This window comes from Scyliorhinus canicula, chromosome 11 (assembly GCF_902713615.1).
Source record: "Scyliorhinus canicula chromosome 11, sScyCan1.1, whole genome shotgun sequence".
NCBI classification, from domain to species: domain Eukaryota; kingdom Metazoa; phylum Chordata; class Chondrichthyes; order Carcharhiniformes; family Scyliorhinidae; genus Scyliorhinus; species Scyliorhinus canicula.
The window spans coordinates 38249461-38266345 of record NC_052156.1 but is presented as its reverse complement, the minus strand read 5'-3'; the positions used below and the strand labels follow the sequence as shown (position 1 = coordinate 38266345).

Here is a 16885-nt window from a genome sequence, read left to right as displayed (position 1 = left end):
TATTCCATTAAAAAACACTGCAGCCTTAACAGTTTCAACAAAAATAAATTTCAGCATCCATTGTGACTATTATTATCTTTTAAAAGACATTTATAAAATGTATTCATTCAGCAAAAAATCAGTTGGCTAAAAGTAGCTGACTGTCACCAATTACCAGCTTGTTCAAATTGATGAGGGCAAAACTGATTGTGGTTGAGAAATTTCTCGGAACTGCTCTGGCTCCATCAGTGCTAACCCACGTGCAGTGGAAACGCTGATTACCCACATTGAATTCCCACAGTGCAGAAGGAGGCCATTCACCCTATCGGGTCTGCACTGAATTTCCAAAAGAACACTCTTATCCAGGCCTACTCCCCCACCCTAGCCATGTAACCCCACCTAACCTGCACATCTTTGGACATTAAGGGGAAGTTTAGCATGGCCAATTGACCTAATCTGCACATCTTTGGACTGTGAGAGCAAACCGGAGCACTTGGAGGAAACCTACGCCGCAGACATGGAGGGAATGTGTGAACTCCACACAGTCACCCAAGGTCGGAATTAAACCCTGGTTCCTGGCACTTTGAGGCAGCAGTGCTAAACAAGTTGTCACCTTGCCTCCCCTCAGAGACAGAACAGTTCTGAGGAATTTCCTGGTCCATGTGAAAAAGTAGGTCATTAACATATGCTGTAATCTTCACTAATACTTTCAATGTATTTTTGTTAGTTATATTCTATTGTAGTATTTTGGGTCATTTGCAGGTCAGATGCAGTGCCTGCATCCTTGACAATATTGTTTCATGTTTAGCTGGTCTTCTTTGATAGTACATTTCACCTGTCTTACCATGTAAGAACACAAAAAAATCAAGACTCCTGAATTCAAATTTCAGACAGCATCAAGACATTTACTGAAACGTGAAAGCTTTACGGTGTGATTTACCAGTCGCCGCACCCAGCTCGGTGATGTGGCGAGGGCGTTGAATCCCGCAAGAGACTTCTCGCGAGATTCGTGATGCTCGAGACGTCGCATGAGATTCTTCCGAACCTTGCGATCTGGATCTGACCCTTACTGGGCGAGATCCAGATCAACATATTTAAATGAGCCATTAGTGAAGTTAAAGATATTTTTCAATGCATTAAAAATCTTGAGCGGGATTCTCCATCAGCGGGATCCCCCGTTTTGCCGGCAGCGCACTCATCACCCCGGATTTTCCGACGGCATTGGGGTGCCCCCAATGGGAAACCCCATTGACCGGCTGCTGGGACGGAGGTTCCTGCTGCCGACAGGGGAACGCCGCACCAGAAAACATGGCTGGCGGGACGGAGAATCCCGCTCCATAACATTAAACATAACATCAAACATAACGCTGTGTCATTAAATCAACCAATGAATGTTGTAACGTTGAATTCTGCTAGTTTTGAATGCAATACTGTCTCTGATACCGGATAGGTTTCCCTGCGAAGTAAAGAAAACATTTGCAGGGATTCTCAGTGTCCCAGTGATTAATAAATGTCATACACAAATTCATTTTTTTTTAATGAATGTTTTTATTCTCCATTTTCACATTTTCCTTCAAAATTTACACCCCCCAACAAACAGTAAACGGTAACAAATACAAAGTCAATACCCTTAACAACAACAATGATCCCATCCTCCCACCACCCCAAACAATGGCCCACCTGTCAATATATACATCAAATAAAACAAACCCTCTCACGGTGGAAACAAAACAAAGAAGAAAAAGAGAAAGGAGTCCGAAATCGCCCATGGTCACCATTAACATATAGAGTCCACCCCCCCGACCCTCGATGCCATCCAACCTCCGAAAGAGTACCGTAAATGACACCCAAGAGTTGTAAACCGCCCCCCTAACTCCTCCCCTCCACTTCCTCCTGTAAAACTCCTCCCCCCAACCTTGGTTCCTTCCCCGCGGCTTTCCACCCCGGCTAGACCACTCGGATCCTGTTCTGCCAGGCTCCGATGGCCGCTGCCTCTTGCCCCCACCTCACCCCCGTTCAATGGCCGGCTTAAACTGGCCAGCGTGGAGGCCCCTGCCTGGGTCTCTTTCCCCCTTGCCCGGCCCCAAGAAAACACAGAAATCCCCTTTAGCACACAAACCCTGCATACACACTCACACCCCAAAGAACTCTCATTGCAAGTGAAAGTCCCATCTCTTCCCTTGTCCGAATATATACAACGTTGATTCCTTTAGCCCATACACCCGCACGCAGTGAAACAAATAAGAAAAAATACAGTCATGAGGCTACTTCGGTACGTGACCATTTCTCAGTTCTGCCACACTCCTTCTGCCTTCGCAAACTCCTCTGCTGCTTCCGCCGTCCCAAAATAAACGTCCTTGAACTTGAAGGTCACCCTCAGCTTTGCTGGATATACAATGCCGCACTGCACCTTGCTAATGGATAGTGCCCTCTTCATCCGGTTGAAGGCAGCCCGCCTCCTCGTCAGCTCCACAGTGAAGTCTTGGTATATGTGTATACCAGCTCCAACCACTGCACCACCCGCTTCTGCTTAGCCCAGCAAAGGACCTTCTCCTTTACACTGTACCTATGGAAAGACAGAGTTACTGCTCTTGGCGGCTCACTCACCTTTGGTACAGGCCTCCATGACCGATGAGCCCGATCCAGTTCATATCGGGAGGGATCCTCCCCCTCCCCCAATAGTTTCACCAACATTGTGGCAAAATACTCAGTCGGCCTCGGTCCTTCCACTCCTTCGGGCAGCCCCACAATCCTCAAATTCTGTTGCCTGGATCTGTTTTCCAGGTCTTCCATTTTGCGTCGCAGATCCTTGTTGATCTCTATCACCTTCCGCATCTCCTTCCCCATCGAGGTAAGTTGATCACTGTGCTGCAATAATGTCTCTTCCACTTCCTTCAGTGCCTCACCTTGCTTCCGCACCTCCGCCACTGCGCTCACCACTGCCGTCCTCACCGGGTTAATCGCCTCCTCCACCAGCACACTCAAAACCGCCCCCATCTCCTTCCTCATCGCCTCCATGTGTTTTGTGAACTGCCTTTCAACTTCCACGGCCGTCACCTTGGTTATTTCTTCAGCCATAAGCAATGAGGCCTCCCCCGGTGCTCCAGCCTCCATTTTCTTTACCGACCCCGCGGTGACCTTCCCACTCCCTGACGGACTTTCCGCTGCTTTTTTCGCGGCCGTTTTTTTACTGATCCTCGACATTTCCCTTCACTGTGCTTTCTCCCGACTTTCACTGCCTTCGCTGCCCCTAGGACCGGGCGTTAAACCCCGACAATGCCATTCCCGAACGGGAGCCCTCCAACGTGCGGCTGCCTCCTGCCCGCCGTCACCGGAAGCTCAACACAAATTCATAATGCATTTCTTTATAAAATACGAAACGCTATCAGTTCCTTCATTTGTGAAATCTAATATATTCAGTAAAACTGTTCAATCAGGTTTTTGAGTAATGTATTTGAACGCTGAAAAGGGTATTATTTATTTGACAGCCCTTGATTCGTTTTACGCCATATTTGTTAGGAGAAATCCTGGGCAGGATTCTCTGTTGCCCGAGGTCGATATCGTAATCAGCGATCGGGTGGAGAATCGATTCTTACACTGGAATCGGTGTGGCACCGGTTTGACGGTGGTTTGCGATCCTCCACCCACTCCGAAATAGCAGCATCGTGACACGCACCACGCGCAGTTGCAATGCCCGTTGACAGCTCATTGGCCAGCCCACTCGCGATGCTCCGCACCCCATGGCCTGAGTTCCTGACGGCAGGTTGTCAGCCGTGCGCATGCGCGGCCCGGGACCTGACCATTCTCCGGCCGTTTTTGGTGCAGGAGGCTGGAGAGTTGGTCGGCGCCTGTTCTAGCCCCTCACCAGTACCGAAATGGGTGAGGGGTTCCCGCCGAATATTTTTGCGTAAACCTCCCGCGGATTCTCCATTCGAGGCGGCACTTAGCCGCTGGAAGGGAGAATCCCACCCCATTGTGTGAGCTTTTTTGTGAAAAAAGGAATGGTAAAATAATATCGGCTGTAACTCTCCAAGTTCCAGCCATAATCAAACAGTATTACAAACAAGGATTGTAATCTGAGCCTGCTTTTCAGGCCATATATTGTTGATGGTGAAAGTCCAATTTCAGTGTTTAAAAGACTGGTGAAGAAAACACACTTGGCTTGAACGTAAAACAAAACATATTCAGAGTACTCAGATCTTTACATTTAGAAATATGCAATTTCAGTGAGAGATTCCAGATTAGGCCGTGCAATCGGTGATCAATTATCCTGCCTAATCGTTTAACTGTACACGGTCAGAGCAAGGTAGCATCATCTAAAATTTCAAATTTCAATGATGACGAGGGTTAACATTAATAGAACAAATAAAACTTGACACTTAGGGATTAAATTTAACTCCGGCAGATTTAGTATGTATAATACATACCCGCAGGGTCCTGCATATTCAAACCCCTTGGCCTACTCTGCATAATGGCAGTCAGTTGCCGACGCACAATGGAGGGGAAATTACACCTGGCTGTCAGAAGGAAGTAGAAGCTCAGGTTACCTGTGACTACCAGCCATCCCCAAATGAAGGGCAGTGGCAAGAATATACATCATGTGTTCAGCAGGGGCTTACAGAAGTGAACTCCAGGGCAGGGGTAAACGTGACATTCCTTGTGGGATTTAAAGGAGTATGGCTGAACCCACAAAGGAAAGATTTCAATTTACATTGGTAGATGTTTTTGTGCTTCTGATGGCTGCTGACTTGCCTTCCCTTGACAAGTCCATGGTGGCTTGCCTGCGCAGGGTCAAGAATAAAATCCAGCCGCCATCTCATTATCTAATGGAATAAATGTATGAGGTCCTCACCTGCTGCTGCAAGCACTTCTGTCACTGAACCAACATGCATTACCTTACATTTACTTAAATTACAATGCAGCTAGCAATTATTCAGAGATGCCTATTGATCCAGATCTCTTTGAATGCTGCTAATCGCCAGTAGATTTGTAAACTCCTCACCTAGATTTTAACATTAATGTTTATCAATCACGTCCAGAGTAACATGGCTAGAACACTACATAATAAAATCAAGTGGAATTTCTGTGAGGTTTATTCCAATTATCTGTAGAATTCGCTACCGCAGAAAGTAGTTGAGGCCAAAACGTGTAACTTCAGGAAGGAATTAGATATAGCTCTTGGGGCTAAAGGGATCAAGGGATATGGAGGGAAAGTGGGTATTGAACTTGATAATCAGCCTTGGTCATAATGAATGGCAGAGCAGGCTCGAAGGGCCGAATGGCCTCCTCCTGCTTCTATTTTCTGTTTTTCTATGTATCTGCTATGGCCTTGGTGGGCAATCATCAATAAATGACCAATTACAATGTTTCTTCCAAGTTTCTGCCAAAAATATGGCAAGAAATCAGGGAAATCCTGTGAAAATTCTACTCTGATGCACTTAAAATATCTTTGAACAGAGTTAACAGTTACACAATTGTCAAAGGAGCTCCACATGGGCTTACCTTATACTTTGGAATAACCTTCATAAGCTCTTTTACTGGAACATCTGTGCCGACCACACCCAGAAGAATGCCTTGAGTACGCTATCAAGATATGAAAATCATCAATCCAATTACTTCCCAAGAATTTCATCAGTCAACTGTGACCAACAATTTTCTGATTTTATAACTTTTCTCATTTCCAATAATAAGAACTTAAGAATATTAGGAATAGGGACAGGAGTGGACCATTCGGCCCATCAAACGTGCTGTGCCCTTCACTAAGGTCCTGGCTGATCTGATTTTAGCGTTAACTCCACTTTCCTGCCAGACCCTCGTAACCTTTTCATCAATCAAAACTCTGTGCCACTCAACCTTGAAACTATTCACTGACCCAAACCGCACTTTTCGCTGGAGGAGATAATTCCAAAGACCAATGTCCCTCTGGAAGGAGAAATTCCTCCTTAAACCTCCTTTGGATGGTGCTGTTTAAGGAGCCTTGGTGAGTTCCTGCGACACACCTTGTAGGTGGTACACAATGCTATTGCTGTGCATCAATGGTGGAGTGACTGAATGTTTGTGAATGGGGTGCCAATCAAGTGGGTTATTTTGTCCTGGATTGTGCCGAGCTTCTTCGAGCTGCACTCATCCAGGCAAGTGGAGAGTATTCCAGCACATTCCATCACTTGTGCCTTGTAGATGGGGGAGAGGCTTTACGGAATCAGGAGGTGAGTTAATTGCTGCAGGATTCCTCACCTCTAACCTGCTCTTGTGGGAACCGTATTTGTTGGCTGGTCCAGTTCAGTTTCTGGTCAATGACAACACCCAAGATGTTGATAGTGGGAGATTCAGCGACGATATTGCCATTGAATGTCAAAGGGCGGTGGTTAGATTATTGTAGATGGTCATTGCTTGGTACTCATGTGGCATGTTACCTGCCACTTACCAGCCCATACCTGGATATTGTCCAGATCTTGCTGCATTTGGACATGAACTGCTTCAGTATCTGAGGTGTCACGAATGGTGCTGAATATTGTGCAGTCATCAGCAAATATCCACACTTATGACCTTATGATGAAGCTGAAGATGGTTGGGCCTAGGGCACTACCCTGATGAACTCAGATTATTGAGGTTCCAGGCTTGGTCACCTTGTAACCAAACCAGGTCTCTGTAATGGCTATTATATCAGACTAATTTATTTATATTTGTGCTATTAATTCATCCATTTTGTTATGAATGCGATGGGCATTAAGGGAAAGAGCCTTTGATTCTGTCTTTTTACCATTGTTTCGTGCTCTGACCTTATTTGCTGATGTTTGCATGCTCTGTCCCTTTCTGGCACACTCATTTGCAGTATGGTTACTCTGCATTATTGCCTTGTCCTTTCTCATTAACTTTGCAAATCTTCCCTCACATGGACCATCTGCACCACCAATCATTTAGTTTCAATCTCTCTCTGCAGCCCTACCCTGGTCCTAGCATGGTTCTGGTGCAGACCAGCCCCGCGGTATAGCTTCCCTTTTCCCTAGTACTGCTGACAGTGCTCCATGAATCAAAATCCATTTTTCCCACACCAATTTCTACACCACACATTGAACTCTCTGATCTTATTTGCTCTATGCCAATTTATAAGAACATAAGAACTAGGAGCAGGAGTAGGCCATCTGGCCCCTCGAGCCTGCTCTGCCAATCAATGAGATCATGGCTGATCTTTTGTGGACTCAGCTCAGCAATTTGCTCAGGGTTTAGGTAGTAATCCAGACATTATTACCTTTGTGGTTATATTTTTAAAATTTCGTCCCTCAAATTCCCTTAGCAGATCCTTCTTCATAGTCCTATATCATTGGTACCCATGTGCACTACAGCAATTGGATCCTTCCCCTCCCACTCCAAGTTTCTCTCCAGCCTTGAAGAGAAGTCCTTAACCCTGGCACTGGACAGGCAGCACAGCCATCAGGACTCCCTCAGAGAGGCACATCTATCTGCCTAACTGTCCCCTACTACAATGACGTTCTTTTTAACTTCCCCCACTGGAACAGCTCCCTGCATCCTTCCCTCCGATGCCATGGTCAGTTTGCTTATCCTGCCCGCAGTCCTTGCTCTGATCTATGCAAGCTATAAGAGCCATTAAAATGGTGGACAATTCCAAGGACTGAGGCCCCTCCAGTGCTACCTTTTGAATCCCCATACCTTCCGCACTCACAGTCACCCTCTCCTATACCTGACCACAGACCAAATTCAAAGTACCTAGCCTAAGCAATGCGACTGCCCCTGGAACAAAGTGTCCAGGTACCTTTCCCCCTCCCTGATGCATCACAGTGTCTGAATCTCAGATTGCAGCTCATCAATTCTGAGCCAAAGTTCCTTGATCTGCAGATACTTACTGCAGGTATTGTTGCTGTGGAACACACAGGTGTCCTCCAACTCCTACATGCTACAGCTGCTGCACATCACCTTTGTCATTTTTACTGAAGAAATTAGGTTTAGAAATATCACTCAATGATTTCCTGTAGTGGTCAAGTAGTTTAACTAGTTAAGCTATAAATTTAATGCAGTACTTGTATCTCCCCAGTGCCAGCTTAACTACTGCTCCCATTTATAGAGAGAAAAACTGAAAACTCACTAACCCCTCTCCTACCTGCTCACCTTATTAATACTTCTGGGCTTCACATCTCACATCCTGCTGTCCAGTTTCATTTCATTCCTCTCACCGTAACAAGCCACAAGGCAATTACTGGCTGGGAAACAGGATTGCCTGCTTCTTTGTTCTCCTACAATGCCTTTCTAAGCTGATACTGGCATGTACATGAAAGCAGTGTGACCTTTTTCCAGTGTCTCCCCACATGATTGCAAAATGGAAAATATTACATTTGATCTTTTTTTGCCTTCCTTCCCAAAATGTACTTTCTGCGTTGTTGTCAGTCACAAGGAAGGCGTACTCACTGTTTCGTTTTTCTTGCTAAATACTGGCATTGCAATTGTCGTCATTAGAACTCGGTCAGAACCTTCAGCAAGCTAAAGAATAAAAAATACAATTCGGAGAAATCAGGGTTGATTTGAAAATGAAGCCACATTGTCGATTCTCATGACATGTAACATAAAATAGCCTTGCTTTCAAAGTGGCAATCCTCAATATCATTTTCCTTATTCAAGAACTCCAAACACAGCGGAGATATTATTAATTTCCCTGTGCTGAAGGTTTATTTCTGTCATATTTCCAGTTGTTAAGCCAAGGCTTTTAACTCCCAAATTTATTTTTCTTCTGCATATTACCGCAATTGGAAAAATAATTGTTCAAAGTGATGTGATGACTACCTAACTTTTTTCCACATTTCATTAGCTTTAGTTGGTTAGAAATAGAAAGAATTTCATTTTGAATAATTTTCACCAATAGAAGAAGTAAGGATGTCACTCAGTTTAAATTAAAAAGGTGCTGGCCACAATTCACCTGAATCAAGTGCTGCCGCCAACGGGGAAACTGGTGTGTATCTTTCTGCAGGCAACGCTGCTGAGTTGGGATTCAACAGCATTTATCCTGACAAATCCCTTAAGAATCCAAATGTTTCAATGAGCTAATCTCTCATTCTTCAAAATTCCAATGAGTAGAGTCCCAACCTGTTGAATCTTTCCTCAAGGGACAATCTCTCCATACTGGGGATCATCCTCGTGAACCTTCTCTGAACCGTCTCCAATTAAATAATATCTTTCCTGAAATAAGGGGACCAAAACTGCTCACGGTAAAACTGCTCACGGTACTCCAGATGTGGGGCGCAGTTTAATGGGAAAAAAAAACCAGAATCTGTTCTGGGCAGAATTAGAGAGGTCGTTCCCAGCCTCACTCTGGTTTTTCTTCAGGTCGCAATGGGGAACGCCCGACCAAGGTCGCACTCAATCGCATTTCCTGTTCTGAGGAGCTCTGGTCATCAGTGTAGGAAGAGATCAATGGCACCCCGATCTCTCAACTTCCCCGATGCATCCTCCCCAATGCCCCAGTTCACCTGTTGGAGGTTCCTCAATCCTCCCATACCCCACCTCATATGGACAGGGCACTCCCAGGCGCAATGCCCAGGTGTGGGGAAAATGCTACCTGGGCACGTTGGCACTGCCAGGGTTCCAGGCTGGCAATGCCAAGGTGTTTGGCTGGCATCAGCAGTGCCAGGGTGCCATTCTGCCCAGATAACAGCCACCTGGGGGGACTCCGATGGCACCATTCCTCCCGGACCCGTTTGAGGGGACCAGTGCTAAACAGCATCCAGCCGTGATCTCCTCGGCGAGGACGGCAGATCCTCCGTGCTGGTTAGGTCTGGCATTGGCAGAGTTAAATGAGCTTTAAACTCAATTAACTCCGTAAATCTGGAACCTGCCCATTGTGGGTGGGATCCACATCGCAACTTCTCGCAAGATCTCATTAGATCTCGCAAGGGGTGAACGACCATCAGGAGGACGACTCTCCCAGGATCTACCAGCGACGTCCCAAAAAAACATACCACCCCTTCCCCAACCACCCTGCTCCTGCATCGAAGGGTCTGTGTAACATCACTCCAGGGTGACGGGTCTATGTTAGCGCTGTCAACAAGTCACTATACAAGACAGGAGAGTGATGGTCACTCACTGTGAGGAAAGCTCTGGCGCTCCTCAGGTTCTGATTAAGTCTGACTCCTGTCTTTCTGCTGACAGCCGCTCACACTCATCACCATGACAGAGGGTCTACACCGGGGGCATTTGATATTGCACCACTGTGCCGAGGGGATGGGGTGCAAGCAGGCCCACCGTGATGATTAAAGTGACAGAGGCTTCACATGTATCAGGTGTGAGGTATTTTAATGGTGAACATTTATATGTGACAGATTTCCATTCGCCCCTAGCCAAGGACGCTCCACTTACCACGCACTCACTCCAGTAATTACGATGGCTCAGAGAAGACCTGACCCCCACCCCCGGGTTTGGGAGCCTGAGGTGGACCCACAGCTCAAAGCCAGTGAGGAGAGGAGGGACACCCTCCTTCCCAGCACGGGCCGCAGACTCAAGCCTGCCCTGGTGAATAGAACCTGAGAGGTAGTGGCAGAGGCAGTCAACGCTGCCAGCCTCACCAGGAGGAAACAGCTGGTGATCTTGAAGGGTGGGGGTCACTGGTGAGGCCTCTGTCATGAGAGGTGCAGAGAACCAGGGAGGGTTCCACAGGTCATGGTGCAGGTGTTCTCTGGTTGGGGTGAGCTCTGCTGATCCCCTGCTTCCTCTGCACTGGGGCAGCGCTTCTCAGCAATGCCAACACTTGGTGGGTCCGGAATTGACCTCATCCACACCCATCCCCTTGGTGAACAGCCGGGGTATGAGGGTGTGATGCACGATCAATCACTATTGAAGCGAGATTGCAGTCCAATTGAAGGCTTTAATGAATAAGTAGTTACCCCAGCAGCTCCGGTACAGAATGACTGCTGTGGGTCAAACACAGACTCTTATGCTCCGCCTGCTGGGCGGAACCAGCAGGCAGATTCTACCACTCATACTACAGTACAAGGTACATCCCACCTAGGTACTGTGATACCCCTAATATAGCCTACCACATACATCCCCTGTTTAAAAAAGAGTCCGGTGGTGGTGGTGGCCTTGCTTTTACAGTGGTAGAGGTTATAGCGGTATCCTTCGGTGCCTTTACATGCAATACACATATTCACAGACAATTATTTACAAGTTCATTTTACAATGAAACTATCAGCCGGTCGGGGGCCCTGGTCGTCCTCTGCGATCGTCGCAGTCCCGGCGGTGATGCTAGCGTCGGCTCGGGCATCCGTGGCTCTGGGAGCGTGTCGTCTTCAGCTTCATCGCATCTGGATGGGGCCAGTGGGAGGACGGTTCCTCCTGGGAAGGGGGCTGTGGTGGTGTGCGTCGGTGATTGGGGTTGGTGGTGGGGGAGGGGGGGGGGGGGGTGGTGAGGGTGCGGATCCAGTGGGGGCCAGATCCCGGAAGGAGACCGAGTCTTGTCGGCCGTTGGGGTGCACCACATAGGTGTACTGGGGGTTAGCATGGAGGAGATGTACCCTCTCGACCAATGGGTCCGACTTGTGGACCCGTACGTGTTTGCGGAGTAGGATGGGTCCGGGGGCTGCCAGCCATGTTGGGAGCAAGGGCCCCGAGGAGAACTTCCTAGGGACGGCAAGGAGATGTTCATGAGGTGTTTCGTTGGTAGTAGTGCACAGTAGTGATCGGATGGAGTGAAGTGCATCGGGGAGGACCTCCTGCCATCGGGACACTCGGAGATTCTTGGACTGTAGGGCCAGAAGCACGGCCTTCCAGACCATCCCGTTCTCCCTCTCTACCTGCCCGTTTCCCAAGGGGTTGTAACTGGTCGTCCTGCTGGAATAAATGCCCTTGCTGAGCAGGAATTGACGCAGCTCGTCACTCATGAAGGAGGACCCCCTATCGCTATGGATGTAGGCGGGGAAACCGAACAGATTAAAGATGCTGTGGAGGGCTTTAATGACGGTGGCAGCCGTCATGACGGGACAGGGGATGGCAAAAGGGAACCGCGAGTACTCATCAAACACGTTTAAGAAATACGTGTTGCGGTCAATGGAAGGAAGGGGCCCTTTGAAATCCACACTGAGGCGTTCAAAGGGGCGGGAAGTCTTCACCAGGTCCGCTTTCTCTAGCCTGTAGAAGTGCGGCTTACACTCCGCGCAGATTTGGCAGTTTCTGGTTACGGCACTGACCTTCTCAATGGAGTAGGACAGATTGCGGGTTTTAACAAAGTGGAAGAACCGGGTGACCCCTGGGTGGCAGAGGTTGTCGTGGAGGGTCCGGAGTCGGTCTACTTGTATACTGGCACAAGTGCCGTGGGACAGGGCATCAGGAGGCGCGTTGAGCTTCCCGGGACGATACAGGATCTCGTAATTATAGGTGGAGAGCTCGATCCTCCACCGCAAGATCTTATCATTCTTAATTTTGCCCCGCTGTACATTGTCAAACACGAAGGCTACCGACCGTTGGTCACTGAGGAGAGCGAATCTCCTGCCGGCCAGGTAATACCTCCAATGCCGCACAGCTTCGCCGATGGCTTGGGCCTCCTTCTCGACGGAAGAATAGCTGATTTCTGAGGCGTGGAGGGTGCATGAAAAGAAGGCCACGGGTCTGCCCGCCTAATTGAGGGTGGCAGCCAGAGCTACATCTGATGCGTCGCTCTCGACCTGGAAGGGGAGGGACTCATCGATTGCCTGCATCGTCGCCCTGGCGATGTCTGCTTTGATGCGACTGAAAGCCTGGCGGGCCTCTGCCGATAGGGGAAAAACTGTGGACTGGATTAGTTGGCGGGCCTTGTCCGCATAATTGGGGATCCACTGGGCATAATAAGAAAAGAAGCCCAGGCAACGTTTCAGGGCCTTGGAACAGTGGGGGAGGGGAAACTCCATGAAGGGGCACATGCGTTCGGGATCTGGGCCTATGACTCCATCATGCACTACATAGCCGAGGATGGCTAGGCGATCGGTGCTAAACATGCATTTGTCCTTGTTATAGGTTAAGTTAAGGATTTTTGTGGTATGGAGGAATTTGTGGAGGTTGTGTCGTGGTCCTGCTGGTCATGGCCGGAGATGGTGACATTGTCGAGGTACGGGAACGTGGCCCGCAGACCGTACCAGTCAACCATTCGGTCCATCTCCCGTTGGAAGACCGAAACCCCATCTGTGACACCAAAGGGAACCCTTAGAAAGTGGTAGAGCCGCCCATCTACTTCGAATGCAGTGTACTTGCGGTCGTCCGGGCGAATGGGGAGCTGGTGGTAGGCTGATTTATGGTCTACTGTGGAGAAAACTTTGTATTGCAGTATCTGGTTGACCATTTCAGATATGCGGGGGAGAAGGTCTGTGTCGTGCTGCGTATACCTGTTGATGATCTGACTGGAGTCTATGACCATCCTATACTTCTCCCCGGTCTTTACAAACACCACTTGAGACTCTCCAGGGGCTGTTGCTGGCCTCGATAATGCCTTCCTTTAGTAACCGTTGGACTTCCAACCTAATGAAGGTCCGGTCCTGGGCACTGTACCATCTGCTCCTGGTGGTGATAGGTTTGCAATCGGGGGTAAGGTTTGCAAACAGGGAAGGCGGGTCGACCTTGAGGGTCGCCAGGCCGCAGACAGTGAGGGGAGGGCATGGGGCCTGCTGAATTTGAACATTAAACTTTGCAGGTTACACTGGAAGTCCAGTCCCAGGAGTGTGGCAGTGTAGAGATGGGGGCGGACGTAAAGTCGGAAGTTATTGAACTCCACGCCCTGGACCGTGAGGTTGGCTATGCAGTACCCCCGGATCTCCACAGAGTGGGACCCAGAGGCCTGGGAGATCTTTTGTTTAATCGGGTGTACATCGAGGGAGAAGTGTCTTAACGTATTGGGATGGATGAAGCTCTCCGTGCTTCCAGAGTCGATCAAGCAGGATGTCTTGTGCCCGTTGATGAGTACCGATGTCGTAGCAAGACTGGTCCAGTGTCACTGAGGCAAGTTGTGGCAGAAGCTGAGAGATCTCGTCGGGCGTGTGGTGAATGTATTATGTCAATAATCCACCATTGTATTTGTATCCGTGCTGTTGCCCTTGTATTTGTATCTGTGCTATGCTGTTGTCCTTGTGGGCTTCTCCTATGGGCCATTGTATGGCATTATCCATAGGACAACATGTTGGGGCATGTATGGGCTCTGCCCATGGCTCCTCCCCTTGAAGGGAGGAATAAAGAGCAGTCGACCTGTAGGCGGTTCTCATTATTGGATCAGTCGCAGGCAGGCACTGTTCGAAGTTGATTAAAGCCACGGTTTACTTCTACTCTTGTCTCGAGTGAATTGATGGTCGCATCAGGGCGATACACGGCCACCCGAGTCGGGGTCCTGAGATGTCATCCAAGATGGCTGCCCCCATGAATCGCTCATGGTCGGCTGGGAGATCTCATCAGGCGATACATTGTCAGCCAAGTCGGGGTGCTGCGACGTCATCCAAGATGGCTCCCCCATGAATCGCACATGGCCTGTGAGGAGAGGAATGGCAGCGGGCCCAGTTCAGCTATGGAGACAGAGGCCGACCAGGCCTGGCATACTGCCACGAGCTGCCCCTTCTTCCCGCAGTCCTTGTAGATTGCGGATCGGGGCGGGCAAAATTGCCGGGGGTGTTTGTTTTGCCCGCAAAAATAGCATCGCCCCCCCCCCCCCCCCCCCCGGGGTTTCCTGGCTGCCGCACTGCACAAGCTTGTGGGGAATTTAGGGTGCTTTGGAATCGGCCACAGGTGGTGTCCACCCTGTCCATTCCCGTGGTCGGGAACGTAGGCTTGGGCGTTGTGGGAGGCTACATCTAGGGAGTGCGCAAGTTTCCATGCCTCTTTAAGACCTAACGTGGCGTTTTCCAGCAGTCGCTGGCGGATTTTAGAGGACAGCATGCCCGCAACAAAAACATCCCGTATTAAGAGTTTGGTGTGGTAATTAGCTGAGACTTGTGGACAGTTACAGTTTCTACCTAACACTAACAATGCGCGGTAAAAATCGTCCAGTGATTCCCCTGGGATCTGCCGTCTGGTAGCTAAAAGATGCCGAGCGTATACCTGATTCACAGTGCGGACGTGGTGTTCTTTTAACAAAGTCCTCGAAACCGTCCGTGTCTTCGATAAGCATGTAGATTTCTGGGCTCACCCTTGAGTGGAGGACCTGCATTTTCTGTTCCTCCGTGGGGGTAGACGGGGCTGTCCTGATGTACCCGCTGAAACATGCCAGCCAATGTTTAAAAGTTGCTGCTGCATTTGCCGCATGGGGGTTGATTTGTAGACACTCTGGCTTGATGCGGAGAGCAGCCATTCTTCAATTTTGTTAATTAAATTGATGCATGATCAATCACTACTGAAGAGAGATTGTAGTCCAATTGAAGGCTTTAATGAACAAGTAGCTACCGCAGCAGCTCCGGTACAGAATGACTGCTGTGGGTCAAACACAGACTCTTATGCTCCGCCTGCTGGGCAGAACCAGCAGGCAGGTTCTACCACTCATACTACAATATAAGGTACATCCCACCTAGGTACTGCGATACCCCTATTATAGCCTACCATAGGGTCTCCACAGGGGCAGCCTCGGTGGGCTCCCAGATGACTAGAGGCTCTCTGGGCATTCGTAAGACAAAGGCAGCATCCAGCAGTGTTAGCAGCCAGGACGCTGTAAGTAGCACCAGAGGGGTACTGCAGCCAGGCCCACCCGATCCTGAGGGAGGTACCCTGGGCAGGATTCTCCCAGCCCCGCGCCAGGCCGGAGAATCCCCGCAACTGTGCCACGCCGTCCCAATGCCAGCACGCAATTCTCTGCGGAGCGGAGAATCGGTGCCATTGGCGCCGGTTCATCTGGCGCGGCGCTGGTCGCGGGCTGCTCTACGCGGCTGGGCCGCCGATTCTCCGGCCCAGATGGGCCGATCGGCCGCTCTAAAAAGGCAGAGTCCCACCGGTGCTGTCCACACCTGGTTGCAGCGAGCGGGAACTCTGCATGCAGGGTCGGGGGGCGGCCTGTGTGGGAGAGAGGGGGGCTCCAACCCCGGTGGGGGGGGGGGGGGGGGGCCTTGGGGCCTATCGATCGGCGGGTCGGCCTCTCGCTCCCATTTTTTCTTACGCGCCGGCCCCAAAACCCCCGCACCATGTTGTGTCGGGGCCAGCGCATTGAGGGAGGCCACCACCGGCGCCACTGTGCATGTTCTCGTTGATGCCAGCGTCACACAGTTCGCGCCGGAATGGGAGGCTGATGCAGCGTGAACTGCTCCAGCGCCCTGCTGGCCCCCTGTAGGGGCCAGAATCGGTACTCCCAGCGCCCCGTTCACGCTGTTGTGAAACGCGACGGCGTTTCCGACGGCCTGGACACTCTGCCGCCAAATGGGAGAATCCCGCCCAGTGTGTCCACGAACGTGGCATCAAGTTGTTCCCCAATACTGCCCCTGGCCTGGACAGCCACTCCCCAGCAAGTATGAGACTTTGTGAGATTGTTTTGGCCTCCTGCACCCCCTCCACAGCCATGGCTTAAGTAGGGTATTCGTTCCAAGGGCCAGTGCCGACTTGATGGGCTGAATAGCCTCCTGATGCACTGTAAAAGTCTCTGAAGTCTCTGGCGCTCAGTCCCCGCTTGTAACCACTTGCACTAATTTGTCCCTGCGAGACCTTTGCCTGGGGTGGAGCATCGTGAAGGGGTGCAGCATGATGCTTCCAAGCCATTAATTATATCAAAAAGCATGCTAATGACCGTTTTGCATGGATATTCCGCCCCAGGCGCAAACCTCAATAACTCCACCAGCGAGGGACGCTGAATGCAAAACTTAATTTTTCCATTGTGTGTGATTCTCCGCCCAATGATGGCTCGTGCTTCAGCGTCGCAAAGCGGAGAACAAAGTGACATTTTTAGACAAAACTCCTAAGACAGTGTAAAAATCCT

General features: G+C 49.7%; 1 protein-coding gene across 5 annotated transcripts in view; it reads right to left on the bottom strand.

Annotated features, from left to right (window-relative positions):
* Positions 1-16885, bottom strand: part of cacna2d3a (calcium channel, voltage-dependent, alpha 2/delta subunit 3a) — a 1093156-nt gene that overhangs the window by 385940 nt on the left and 690331 nt on the right. For all 5 annotated transcript variants that reach the window (XM_038812776.1, XM_038812778.1, XM_038812775.1 and 2 more), the window contains 2 exons: positions 8401-8472; positions 5482-5562 (listed from right to left, as the gene is read on the bottom strand). In XM_038812776.1, coding sequence (XP_038668704.1) covers positions 5482-5562; positions 8401-8472 — 153 coding nt within the window. The remainder of the gene's footprint in view (positions 1-5481; positions 5563-8400; positions 8473-16885) is intronic.